This window comes from Aythya marila, assembly GCF_965140915.1.
Source record: "Aythya marila genome assembly, chromosome: 5".
NCBI classification, from domain to species: Eukaryota; Metazoa; Chordata; class Aves; order Anseriformes; family Anatidae; genus Aythya; species Aythya marila.
The window spans coordinates 20,803,201-20,816,429 of record NC_139046.1 but is presented as its reverse complement, the minus strand read 5'-3'; the positions used below and the strand labels follow the sequence as shown (position 1 = coordinate 20,816,429).

The 13,229-nt window shown below is 39.7% G+C and overlaps 1 protein-coding gene across 8 annotated transcripts in view; it reads right to left on the bottom strand.

Annotated features, from left to right (window-relative positions):
* The window catches only part of NAP1L4 (nucleosome assembly protein 1 like 4), a 31,485-nt gene extending 19,510 nt beyond the window's left edge, over window positions 1-11,975 (bottom strand). For 5 of the 8 annotated variants that reach the window (XR_014317506.1, XR_014317507.1, XR_014317508.1 and 2 more), the window contains exons 1-9: window positions 11,486-11,568; window positions 9,714-9,754; window positions 7,545-7,576; window positions 6,299-6,360; window positions 5,317-5,416; window positions 4,565-4,706; window positions 4,384-4,470; window positions 2,696-2,821; window positions 1,316-1,387 (exon numbers count right to left, since the gene is read on the bottom strand). Coding sequence is in view for 5 of the 8 variants with exons in the window: in XM_082760467.1 (XP_082616593.1) it covers window positions 1,316-1,387; window positions 2,696-2,821; window positions 4,384-4,470; window positions 4,565-4,706; window positions 5,317-5,416; window positions 6,299-6,360; window positions 7,545-7,558 (603 nt within the window). In the remaining 3 variants the exon portion in view is untranslated. Of the gene's footprint in view, window positions 1-1,315; window positions 1,388-2,695; window positions 2,822-4,383; window positions 4,471-4,564; window positions 4,707-5,316; window positions 5,417-6,298; window positions 6,361-7,544; window positions 7,577-9,713; window positions 9,755-10,962; window positions 11,024-11,150; window positions 11,171-11,485; window positions 11,569-11,958 lie in introns of those variants that run through there. The other 3 variants (XM_082760466.1, XM_082760464.1, XM_082760465.1) reach the window with 3 other exon arrangements.
* Window positions 11,976-13,229: the final 1,254 nt, after the last annotated feature.

Sequence of the window (13,229 nt, the reverse complement as noted above, 5' to 3'; positions counted from 1 at the left end):
AATTGGTAAACAGGTTTCACTGAAGTGGTTAGGAATACATCCTTTTGTTTCCAAATACAGAAGAGACATATAATTTGTCAGCCTTCCATTATTGGATTTCATGTAGCACTGGAATGGAACCTAATCACAGGAATATGCTGTCAAGAGGTTACGAACAGTGCGAGACAAGATACATCCACTGATGTCTTCAACTTAAGGTGCTGTAAAACAAAGCCAAATGAGAACACACAAAAATGTTGTAGTCAAAAACAATTATTCCCAAATTATCTGAATGCCACCAAATAGTTATGTTTCAGGATTAAAAAAAATAACTTTTTTCAGTACTTAAATTTGTACTTATACATTTTCTTCATAAAACTCACATCTTCTCCTCCAGCTGTAACAATATTTAGGAACTTAACTCCCAATTTCTCCTGTCCATACTACCCCCCTTGCTGAGTATCGGCTCAAGATTTTTGTACTAATAGAAGACAATGAGGGCTAGAAACTTCATTTCAGTTGTTAATAACCTTTAAAAGGTATTTTGAGAAAGTCCTTTTATCTTTACTAGAAGCTCTAGTAATGAAGCATCAATGAAGCATCTCTTGCATTTTAGACTGTTACATGACTATAACTCCATAAAACAAACCATCAAAAAAAAAAAACTTGCGGGGAAAAAAAAGAAGGATGAAGTTTAAAGAAAGAACATGTAGGCTGAAATTCCGTTATTTCCTGATTCCCCCTCAAAAGAAGTCCAAGGAATATAGTCTGCATGAATTAAACGTGCAACACAACAATCTAGTTTTGACAAACACAGGATCTACAAAAGGAACACTACAAAGAATTTGCATGAACATGAATGTTTCTGAAAAAAGGCAAAACTTAAATTACTTATTGGGTACACTTTCAAAAGACCATCTAATATTTTTCCTATAGGCATCATATCCATTATCGTTGTTTTTGATTAAGATTGTAGCCACATCTCTTCTTTTGATGAAGCACACTATGTGGGAAGCAGCACCCACAATTCACTTGCAAAACAAAAGCAGCCATGTAACTTTCACAGAAAGAACAGATTATTTGGAATTTGAAATAGAAAATTAAAGCAATAACTGGCCAGAACTGAATCAGAATTGTAATCTAGAAACTACGTTAAAGATGTGGGGTGAAAAAGCAAAGGGTCAGGAAATCTGAACATTAAAAGCCACAGCATAAAGATATAAGCCCAGAGAGAATCCCCCTATATATTCTAGCCAAACAGGATGGAATTAGAAGTTTGAACTCTTGCTCCCATCATTACTACAACCTTCATGAACAACAACTAGGGAAAACTCACCATAGGCTGTCCAGGTTCAGAGAATTTAACTTTAATATCCTGCAGATGTTTTAAGATTGGTTCATCATATTCCTAAAAAGGAAAAAGCAATTTCTTATGGTGCAGGCAATATTTAGAAGACCAAAACTTCCATCTAGTTTGCTTGTTCAACCTGTTCTTAAGAACAAACTAATCCTTGCAGTTATTTAAAGACTGCAGCTAAAGTTCAGATTTGGAACCAAGTTTCTTAATCCTTGTTGCAAATACCATGTCAAACTCCCAACTCTCAATCACCAAGCCTTGTCTTCAGTAAATATTGTTACCCTACTAGGCTTCATGAATGTTACTGAGAATAAAAGCTTAATTCAGGATATTTATTAGTGATGAGCTTTACAAAAAGACAGACTTCAGAAATTTATTCTTTAATATCATTACAAGCAATTACTACAACTGAGAACTACACAGGATACTTAACATGAACTCAACCTATCCATAGGTACACATATAGTACCCTTGAAAAAAACAGACTAAGTTAATTATAGAGGAACAGCTGTTGTGAGCTGTGAATTTGCATTTTAATATCTACAGAGGTTGTTACAAGATCATTTCTAAGAAAACCTGCATCCTGTTCAGCAGTTTTGGTCAGCTGTTCTGCTTATCACTAGCTTTTCAAGCACCTTCAGGAATAGTGTTAGGGATTATGAAGGCCCAAAGATTTGGTGTCACAACAGAATCATAGAACGATTTGGGTTGGAAGGGACCTCTGAAGACCCATCTTATCCAACCACTTTGCCATGAGCAGGGACACCTTCCACTACATCCGGCTGCACAAAACCCCATCCAGCCTGGCCTTGAAAACTTCCAGGCATGGGGCATCCACAGCTTCTCTGGGCAGCCTGTTCCAGTGCCTCACCTACAGCCTGAATGAAGAACTTCCGAATATCTGATCTAAATTTACCTTCTTTCAGTTTAAAACCATTATCCCTTATCCTATTGCTGTACCCTAGTAAAAAACCTCTTATAAGCCCACTTTATTGAAAGGCAGCAGTAAGATCTCCCTAGAGCCTTCTTTTCTCCAGGCTACAGAACCCCAGATCTCTTAGCCTTTCATCAAGAGAAGCATTCCAGCCCTCTGATCATTTCTGGAGCCCTCTTCTTGGACCTGCTCTAACAGGTCTGTATTTTCTCATACTGGGAGCCCCACACCTTGCCAGTCATGTCCATATTTTTTCCATCCACCAGCACCTCAAGTCCCTCCCCACAGAACTGCTCTCAGTCCATGCTGATGTAATTACCCTGACCAAAGTGCAGCACAAGGTTCCAAGCGCTCACTAGTAACTGGAAAGAGTAGCAGCCATTTAACATATGACAGAAGTTACTCTTATCATAAGGCAAACTTACTTGTACTAATTCACTTAGCATATCTACGTTTCTAAAGATAGTAAACCAGAAGTCTGGAATTCCTTTGACATTTGTCTCTTCTGCTTCTGCTTTCTCTTCTATTACCACTGCATTTTTCAGGTCTCCCTGTGAAATAAATACAGAAACAATTAAGAAATAAAAACACAACTTCTCAATATATTATTTCATAAACATAAGTAGATGTACAAAGCATTCGTTAACTCTGAAGCTGTTTTTATAAGACTTCTAAAAATCTGAATTGTTTCTCTGTAAATGGCATTAATAGGCATGAGTTTCATTTACACAAATAAGCACATAAACAATCAATTCAGGTTTCCTTTCAATTAATTTGGAATTAGTTTGTACAAAGTCTAAATAACCAAGTGACAGCTGCTGTAATTGGACAAACAGGAAAAAAAGGAAAGCACATTCATCTTTACCACAGTCAGAAAAAATACAAATGCATTTTTTCGTATTCATCTCTCTCCTGTAGCCTCACGTGTCATTGACAGAATTCTACCTAAAAGTCTAAAATTAAGTTCTGCCCTCTGAAACTGTCCTACCTTCCCAATTTTGCAGGGTAGTTAGCAAAGTTGATTTACCATGGTTACTTTTCATTATTAATACTGAACAAATAACTTTGTGTGATGCAGAACTCTGTACATATAACTGATGTCAAACGTCACCTAAACAAAATGACCAAGTTTCATGACCTAGCTCATGAAACAAGGAATTTGGGGTATGAATTCATATTGCACCTTTGTATTTACACCACTAGAGAGCAGCAAATACACAAGTTCTTCTAAACAGCAGCTGCTTGGGCTATGGCTAGCCAATATGAAGCAGCATTTTACTTGCCATCTAGACATGTTTCTGATCTATAATTGCATTGAATATCGCCAGTCAATGCTGCCTTCACACAAAGTCTAAGAAACCTTTTTGCTTCCACACATCGAGTACTGCATCATGCTAAATCTCATGAGACTAGTCAAAACAAAGAATAATTTGCACTGTATATAAAACAGCATCCAAAGGAAACCAAATGGAGATGTAACATGGGAAAAATGCAAGGAAAACCTGACAGAATGTCACATTTGTCACCTTAAGTAGGTCACTGTTATTTAAAGATAATAATTTTTTAAAAAATCAGTGAGTATCCATCTCCAAAAAACAACAATAAAAAATAAAAGGCAGCCTACCCATTACATCATCCTTTGTAAAGCTAGAGTTCCTACTCACTGGGGAAGAAAGAATCCACTAGCCAGCATACATTAGATAAGGTCAATTCCATTTTACAACTAAGAGAAACCTGTGTCTAGTTTATATTTCTAGATATTTAAGCTAAATTATGTCCCCCCAAAATAAAGAGAACAGGCAGACAAACAGCCAGCCTTTATTACCTTGGGGTTATCATGTAGCACCGGAATGGAACCCATTAACAGAATGATGCTGCTAACAGATTACGAACAGTGCAAACAAAAGCAAGAATTTGCTGAAGTTAAAAACTTGAAAAAACCTAAACTGCATTTAGAAGCTTTCACAGGACCTAAGAAAGTGTTCATCACAGTCGCACATTACTGGTAAAACATTTTTCTCTCCAAAAGATCAATCTTCAACGGGAAATGCTGTACAAGAATTAACTTTGAAAATCCTATACATCTTCAGTTCATTACCCAGTTTGTACTTACAGCTAGTTTTTCTTCTTCCTCATTTTCACTGTGCCACTCTGACTCTGCATCTGTGGGTTCAGCTTCTCCATTAATAAACTCTCTTCTCTATGGTAGGAAAAAAAAACAAAACTGGCATAAGTAAAATTTTGTATATGCAAACAGAATTGACGCAGCTGTAAGAAACATTTAGTCTTCTCACCTTATCAAAAAGAGGTTGATAGAGTGCTGCATATTTTCTCTCTAAATCATGTACTTCTTCATAGAATTTAGCTTCTATATGGGCACATTTCACCTGAAGTTGTTTCAAGGCATCAATTCTTCTTTTCACTGCTTTTGGTAAACTAAAAAATACATACTTCTTTAAGTTTAAAAACTAGTTGCCTTACCATTATTTAATATTTCCCTGTGAAATAGGGTGCATATAAGCTAAATGCAATTTTGATAGATTAAAAATTAATTTAACTTAACTTTAAAAAATTAAAATAGTCTCCTAGCTATGCTCAATAAAGAAATAAAGGCCAAAGTTTCTGCTAAAGGCAAAATTTGAAGCATAAGCCTATCTTCCTTTCAAAAAGGAAACTTTAAACTAGGGCTAAAAGAGTAGCTTTACAGGTCCTGACCTTTCCACCACGTCCAGACAACAGTTTTATAAAAAATCAGCACACCCTAACAGAATACGAATCAAAGGAAACAAGGTAGGATGGAAAAAATACTTCAAACCAAAATTATAGTAGCTACAGAAAACACTACACAGGGCAACATCTTGTTTTAAATTTCATGCAAGTAAATTAAAACTTGACTCTTTCTTCCAGATGTAGGCCACTGAATCACAGTTAAAGTCAACATTTTACTTAACAGGTCATTTGCTCCAATTTCCTACCTTAATTATACAGTAGTATCATTTTATTATGCTTTCAGTCTTTCAAGAATTTTATTATGTGCTATACTTACGTTTCAATGTAACTTGAAGGGGTAAGCGCTGTGTTGTCAAGTCGTTCCTGTAGGGCTGCCAAAACTTGTGGATTTTGCATCACTTGGTCTGCCAGCTTTTCTATGAAGACAGAAACCCATTCTTAAAACAAATCTGAATATATTTATAGCACTTACGTCATATTATGAGTCTTACTGTGTCACAGCAAAAATACTTGCTATTTTCCATTTCTCAAATATCACTGCTATAGGGAACTAATAACTCAAAGTTACCTCAGGATCAGATTTAAGAATGGTAAGAACGGATAGTGATAGAAAACTCATTCCTCTGTTTAGAAATGTATCAAATCTTTGTTTTCTAAAAATCAAATAGCACATTGATGACATAAGCAGATTTCCTGTCTTCCCTTCTAAGAAGGTGCAAAATACAAGTTTCTATGTCCTCTCTCTATACTAGGTCTAGTTTGTAAGCCACGAATTTGCGACCGAACCATCAGATTAAACTTTCAAGACATTTGTAAAAGTGTTTCCCAGTTAGTCTTACTCCTGAAAACATGTGACAAACTTGGTGAGCTTTGTACAACAAAGCAACACTGCACTATGAGCACTTCCTCGACAACTATTAATTTTTATATCAAGACACTTTTACAACTTATATGACTCCTCAAACAGATATCACAAGAGTTGGCAGAAGACTTTTTTCCAGAGGTCACACCTTCTGGTTAGGAGCTTAAAAGCATCACTAATAAGACTCATGTGGTGTTCGTAACATGCAGATATTTGCTTTCCTGATCTTTCCATTCTTTCCCACCACTCTTCTCACCAGAGAGGACACAACAACAAAAAAAAATCAGTAAGTTGCACAGCACACACTAACTTGATGAAATTTTTACATAGGTGTATTTTTTCCTTAAAATTACTTATTTTTTATTAAAGAAGCTTCAATACAGAAGGCAATAGCATTACTCCACCTTTGTAGTGTTACCTACTAGTACGTACTTACCTTTTTTGTCACTTGCATTTTTAGCAGCGTCCACAGAATCCGAAGCAGTATCTTCTGCTTTACTAGAAGAATTAAAAACGTAACATTAGAAAAGCATCACTTCGTAAAAACATTAATATTTAAGAACAAAAGTACACTGAATTTTCAGTGTTTATAAAACTTGACCTGTAGTAAACAAGTATGCCACTAGAAGACATGCTTATGTCTTCGAGCTTTTCAAACTCTGAAGTTTGGATATGAAATTAATTCTCCTGTGATGAACAGGAAGCAAAAGATGGAAAAATAGCTATGTGACAGATAAATTAATCTCCTTTAAGTGAATGTCTGGCCTTTGACCTGTACCGGGTCATCCTCAACAGGGAAATGTTATTACTCACAAGTGAAAACACAAGACATCCTTTTAATGTAAGTGATAAAAGAAAAACCACTAGAAAGAATACAGGTAAGGAAGCAATTTAAATGACTGCTCTAAGCTCTTTGGACTTAGTATAGTAAGTTGTTTTGACTAATAGGAAGAACAAACAGTCACTTTGATTTTAAGAAAGAAACAACCCTGTCCTTCCCCCAGTGTCTTCCATCTCACTTCTTGTGCTGGGGAAAGAGAGGGCCCAGAATGAGTCAACAGCCAGCAAGCCTTCCCTATGTTTCCTGCCTGTCTAGAGGTTGCAAAACACAGATTGGGTATTGCTGAAATTAATCTTACCTCAGATATAAAAGGAGAAAAAACATTATACATTCAAGTGGGTATTATTAATTACTGGATAGGCCAACTTATCCAGCTTACCCTGATGCAGTGCAAGCATTGAAAGCGCAGCATCACGTATGTTTTTACATCAGCTTAAGAGACACTTATTTGTTCTAAAAACATTATGAAAAACAGAAAATAAAGCAGTGCTTTCTGCAATCATACAGATCAGAGAAACAGCAAAGATCAGTGCTCTCTTCACATCTTTACAGCATTTCAGCATGAACATGAAAAACTGAGTCAACACAACACTAGTTACATTAACCCCAAAACAAAGTTATTCTGTAGCCAATATACTACATTCTCAGCTTCTAGTATGGTAAATGGGCGTTTCCTCCTTGCTGTAAGGAAATACAGTCCAGCTACAGAAAATATTACTATCTTACCCTTACTCAAATTTGATAATACCCTCTTCATTGCGAAAAAAAAAGTTCACCCACAAGAAGACCAGATGAAGTCAGCTGTAACTAGATTTAACTTCACGAAATAAGTCCAACATACCTGTTATCTGCCATCTGTGTGCCTGTATCCACCTGCAAGTTGAAATACAGTGTTTACAAATAATTTAATGGTAGCTTGCTTACCTCCACAGAAGATGAAGATAAAATATGTAACAGTTTAAGACACAAAGATAAATAAACTCCCTCTGTTTTTTCTAAGAAAGTCAGCATACCTTATCTCTCACAGTAAAGTGAACAGCTCCCATAACATGCAATCCAAATGGGAACTTGTTCAATTTTTAAACAGTATGTTAAGTGCTTTCATTTCACCCTTTTAGACTTTTTTTCCTGTTACGCATTTCAGTTTATAACCTACTTCTACCAGATCATAAGTCTTTATCCTAAGAACATGAATCAGTTTCCTAGATTGGCTGTACGTTCTTTTTAAAAAATAAAAACCTGACGATGAAGAAATAAATATATTATTTTCTAATTCCTTGACAGTACCACAGTAAATAATGAATTTTTAGTCTATGTATTACTATGCCTGATCTGGAAACAATGAAAGTTCAAACAAAGTACAACTTCAAAAAGACTTTTTTCTCATGTCACCTGGGCAGAAGAATGTCTCCTTTGTCAGTCTAATCAGGGCTATTTTTGTGAATAGCTGCTTCTTCTGCACTATGCAGAGTGACAAACTAAACATGCTACCAGATAAATAGAACCAAAACACTGGAGGGAAGAAAATTGTTTATCCAAAAAGAAGGTTTTTGACAGGAGCTGGAAGACTCCTCTACTCAACAGTTTGCTGATTTGCCTTGAGTTTATTGGGACTGGAAAAACAAAGAAAACATGGAAGCAGAAGCCCCAGTGTTCGCAGTGGCTGGAACAAAGCCTAACACAGGTACACCAGCCCCCACAATCTAAACTAGCTCTCCAGAGACACCAAAGCCAGACTGCCTACCTTATTTCACTGTAACTTCTTTATCAGGCTGACATACACAAGCCTGTATGTCTATTTTAGTAGTTTTTTTTTTTTCCTCCTTCATTCCAGACACAGTTCATTGCACACCCAAGTAACCACTACATACTGTATAGATTATTTTACACTATTAAATCCTCAAGAAAACAGATATGGGTTTGTAAGTCAAGTTCAAGAACACAAAGAACACATCATTCTTATGAGTCTGGTTTCTTAGAGCCTGTAACGCCCAGGCAGGCTGACCTATAGCCCGGCTTCCAATAGACAGCTACCAGAGAATGTGAGGACATCCAGAGTGACAGTCAGAGAACGGGTGGCAGAGAATGCACACACTCCCCTACCTGGAAAAAGGAAATTCCTGCTCTAAGCTAGGAAAGTAACACGTTCACAAACAGACAGAAATGGAAAGCTAGGAGTACAGGTTAGATTATTCCACAGGAAACATAGTTGCTTACCATCTATTACCCCTCCCAAAAAAGGCAAAAAAAAAAAAAAACAAACAACAACAAACATGTGAGTTCACCATAGACCAGGAACAAACAAGAAAGCAAGCTCTTTAGACCAGGTCTGTGTCAGCAACCCATGTGTGGTTTTTTTTTGTTTGTTTGTTTTTTTTGTTTTTGCCAGCACTTATTTTTGCCCTAAGCATAAAAAGACAAAGTAAAAATGCAAGCAACCATGCTGTGGAGCAAAAGGAGAGAATTTTGCTATCTTACAGCTGAAGAAATAAAAGAGCATACGCTAGTCTTTCCTTCCACTGCATACAAAAAGCATGGAAAAAAAAAAAAAAGAGATGACTAGGAAGGTAAGAGAGCAAACTGACCTAATATCAGAGTTCAGCCAACAAGTTACATGATCCTCGTCACTATCAGAGGAAGCAAGAGTAAGCAACTAAAAATGCAGACTCGCATTACTTAAAATTTAGCCTCAAAGTCTCGTCCCTTCCAACACTGGCCCAGGGACAGAGCCAAAAGAAAAAATCCACTCAATGTACAAATCTTCTGCTCCATTATTTGTGCTGTGTTTCCTGCGGGGAACTATTTCTCAGCCCTGATGCTGAAGACAAGATTCTCATTCCTGTTTGGGAAGCATGAAGTAAAGCTCCCACAACTTGCACAATTTTTAAGTAGCAGCTGACTTAAGCTCCACTGGAACAGACGTCAATTAGGCATGTTCTGACAAGGGCCATTTACCTAAATAACATGTAATAAAATTGGTAAGGCATCATTCCCTTGTGCAAATACATACTTTCAGTCTGGTTTGCCTCTTCAAAGTTGTTCCTTTGGTAACTGAAAAATGAAAAGAAATAAACTGAACAATAAAGTAAAAGAAGCTTTTCCAAAAATAAAAAAGCTTATGATTCCCAGTGGCATTACAACTCCCTTCTAATGGCTTAAATGCTCCCGATTACTAATAGAACTGTTCCATGAAAGCTGGTGGAGACAGGCGAGAAGAGAGTAAGGTGATTTTAGACAGAAAGTTAAGTGCACAGTTAATGGAAAAAGTACAGAAGCAAAGCATTGAGCCTTACTATTTATTGCCTTTGTTATCTTCCAAGCAAAAAAGCTTGTAGACAACAAAGTTTGCAGACAAAGACAAAAAAAAAAAAAAAAAAAAAAAAAAGCTACCAGAACTCAAAAAAAGAGCACTGTAGGATATTATTATCACTACCACCGCCAATAAGAGGCCAAAATCATATCTTACATATTCTGGACAGTTCACCCTTTTCACGTAACTAATACAGACAAGAAACTTAGGGGAAGGAGGGGACTACATCAACCACCTGTCCCATAAATCATTCTGCTACAGTTTGCCTAGAATGAATGTCATATGGCACTAGACATCTAAAACAGCAGGAAACTAAACTCAGTGCATACTTCCAACAGTCTACAATAGCAAAAGTTCATTGTAAGGACAAGAAACATCCAGAAGGATGCAGCTTTAAAGGAAAAGCCTGTCTCTTTAATAGCTAGAGATACAAACAAAAAACTACACAGAATAAGTTTTCTCTGCTAAAAGAGCTTACCTCTTGTTCTAAAAGCCTTCTAAATTTACACAGCTAGAACATAAAACAAAAAATTACTGCACTTGTGAATTCACAGGAAGACTTCTACCTACAACTGTTACTGCTTTTGTAACTACAACAAATCAGGAGGGAAAGTTATGACTTCCGTTTAGACCTGCTGGGATGCAACTCTGTGGGAAGCCACAAGCATAATAGTCTCTGACACTTTTAGTAAGCAAGATTAGAAATAATAATGAAAAAAACAGTCAAGAGGAAGAAACTCATTAACCTGCTCCACAAGCTCTGAACATCAGCAGCAGTTATGCTCACCTTGAAAGCTGTACTGAGATCACACTGTTTTGACTTTATAAAAATGACTTTGCAAATAATCATTAAGACGACTTCATAAGAATCTGCCTAGTGGTTCTGGCTTCACCTCCAGAATTTACATACTTGCCTCTCTACCTGTAGAGGGATGTTAGAGAAACGAACCAAACAAATCCCACGGAGGACGTGCTATTATGTGCGACAAACAACCGATGCAACAGCAGGAAATTTTAAAGAGGCCCTCGCTTACAGAACAAGAGCCGCGAAACGAAAAGAGAGCCCCAGAAAAGTACAGAGCACGCTGAGCGAACGGAAGACCCTGGATGAGGTCAAACGAAAGCACCACGCCTGACCTCAGCAGCTACTGGTTTGACTCGAGGCGAGGCAGAAGCGCTCCCCACCCCCAGCCCTCCCTCCTCGCCCTCCCCGCTCCCGCAGGAGGCCGGGGGGAGGCCGAGCTGCCCGCAGCGCCCCCCGCTCCCTCAGCGCCGCGTCCCCGTTAAGATGGTGCCGGGCCCCTCCCCGCAGGCAGCCCCACCGCCACCGCCGGCCGGGCCCGGCCCCACCCCGCCCCACCTCAGGCCCTAACGGCCGCCACGCGCGAGCCCCATCCCCGGCGAGCCCGGCCGCTGCCCGGCGGCCTCCTGAGGGCCGGGAGCCGCTGGCGGCGGCCCCGCCGCGCCCTCACCTGCCCGCGGCCCCGCTCCGTGTCCCGCCCGCCCTCGGAGGCAGCGCCAGCCGCCAGGCTCCTCGCAGGCTCGCTCGGGCTGCGCCGACCGCCAACAAAGCCGGCTCCCGTTGGCCCCGAGCGCGGGCGCCTCCCTCAGTAAAAGCGCCGCCGATTGGCCCCAGCGCCGCCGCGGCCGCCGCGCCGCACGCGGGCCATGTTGACTATCCGGCGGCGCGGCGAGCGGCCAATCAGGGGGCGAGCGCGGGTCGGGGAGGGGAGGGGGGCGAGCGCGTGATGGGGGGGGTAAAGGGGAGGGGGGGGCCTCGTGCCTGCGGCCTTAAAGCGGCAGCGACCGCGCGGGGCGAGGGGGGCACAAAATGGCGGCTGCTGCCCGCCTCATCTACCCCTGCCTCGTGTTCCCCCCCCTTCATCTCCCCCCGGCCGAGGTCAGATAACCCGGCCGATTAGCCGAAAACGTGGCGCTGCCTCACCTCGCTTCCCCCGGCAGCGCCCGGCTCCTGCTTGCGCTGCAGGGCTCGCAGCCCCGGCACGCACAGGCGCTGGGGAGGCGCGTTTGGGCTGGGCTGTAGCGGAGCGGCGCCTTGCCGGGCTCTGTACGCCAGCGGCTTTCAGGGCTGAGGGGGGTAAATCGAAGTGCCGAGTGCTGCCTAATCAAAAAACGCATTTCTGGTGTTTCCAATCAAGTTCCTTTTTGGAATGCAGGCGTTAGCCCTTCCAGCACTTCCATGTAATCCTTTTACATTTTCAATGTAATTCCTTCTGACTAAAATAAAATAAACAATCTGGCTTGACTTCTAGCAGTTTGTAAGCAAAAGATGTTGTGTGGTACTGGGAACAGTGTGACTTAAGCACTTGAAACCACTCAGACTTTATACGAGTAACCTTTCACTTGGTAGGAAAAACCCTAACCCTCTGTGGCGTCACTGGATTCCCTTGTTCTATAAATGCTTTTCTGCTGGTCTGCTTAGTCTTGGATTTCAGTAATTAATCAGTGGGGATTACATCACAGTCCTTTCACAAGTCAAGTTAAAAGTTGGAAATTGCGAGACTGATTAGCTAAGCAAAACTTTAAGGTTGGATTAATTCAGGTACTAATGAGGGGAATAATTAACGTATCATTACTTAAATAGGTACTAATGTTGTAACTAAGGAATAAGATAATTCTGAATTACATTCAAGCATCTAAAGAACTGCAGAAATGTTGTAGAGCCCACTGCACAAATAAACAGATCTGGTGAGCCAGAGGATATGCTCAATGGGAGGATTTTCAGCTTTTCTGTTTGTTTACGCTTCCCTTTCCCTGTTTCTCCAAACCACTCCTTTTCCTAACATCAGCAGATCAATGTCCTCCCCATGCTTCCATGAATTCTTTTTTGGGGACTTTATACATAGTAGTGGCTACATTTAATTCTCCCTTTTCCAAAGAAGAACATAGACTATAAAAGGAGGATTTATCTGAAAATGTTTATGCTTTTGTTCTTGTTCTTGCTGATTCATAGCTGACAAGTATTCTTTTAAGCTTTTTTTCTGTCAATCTCCATTTTGTTAAGTTATTTTAACTTTTTTTTTTTTTTTTTAATCAAAAGTCTTTTCTTCCAAAAGAAGTTTAGAGTAATACATTGTCTCCTACAAAGGTTTAGGAGGTTTTGCTTGAGTATATGATCTGATTGCTCCTTCCCACTATTGCAGGAGTACATTGCAGCCCTGCAGAGTTTGTGCCTATGAAGTAGTGGCTAACTTG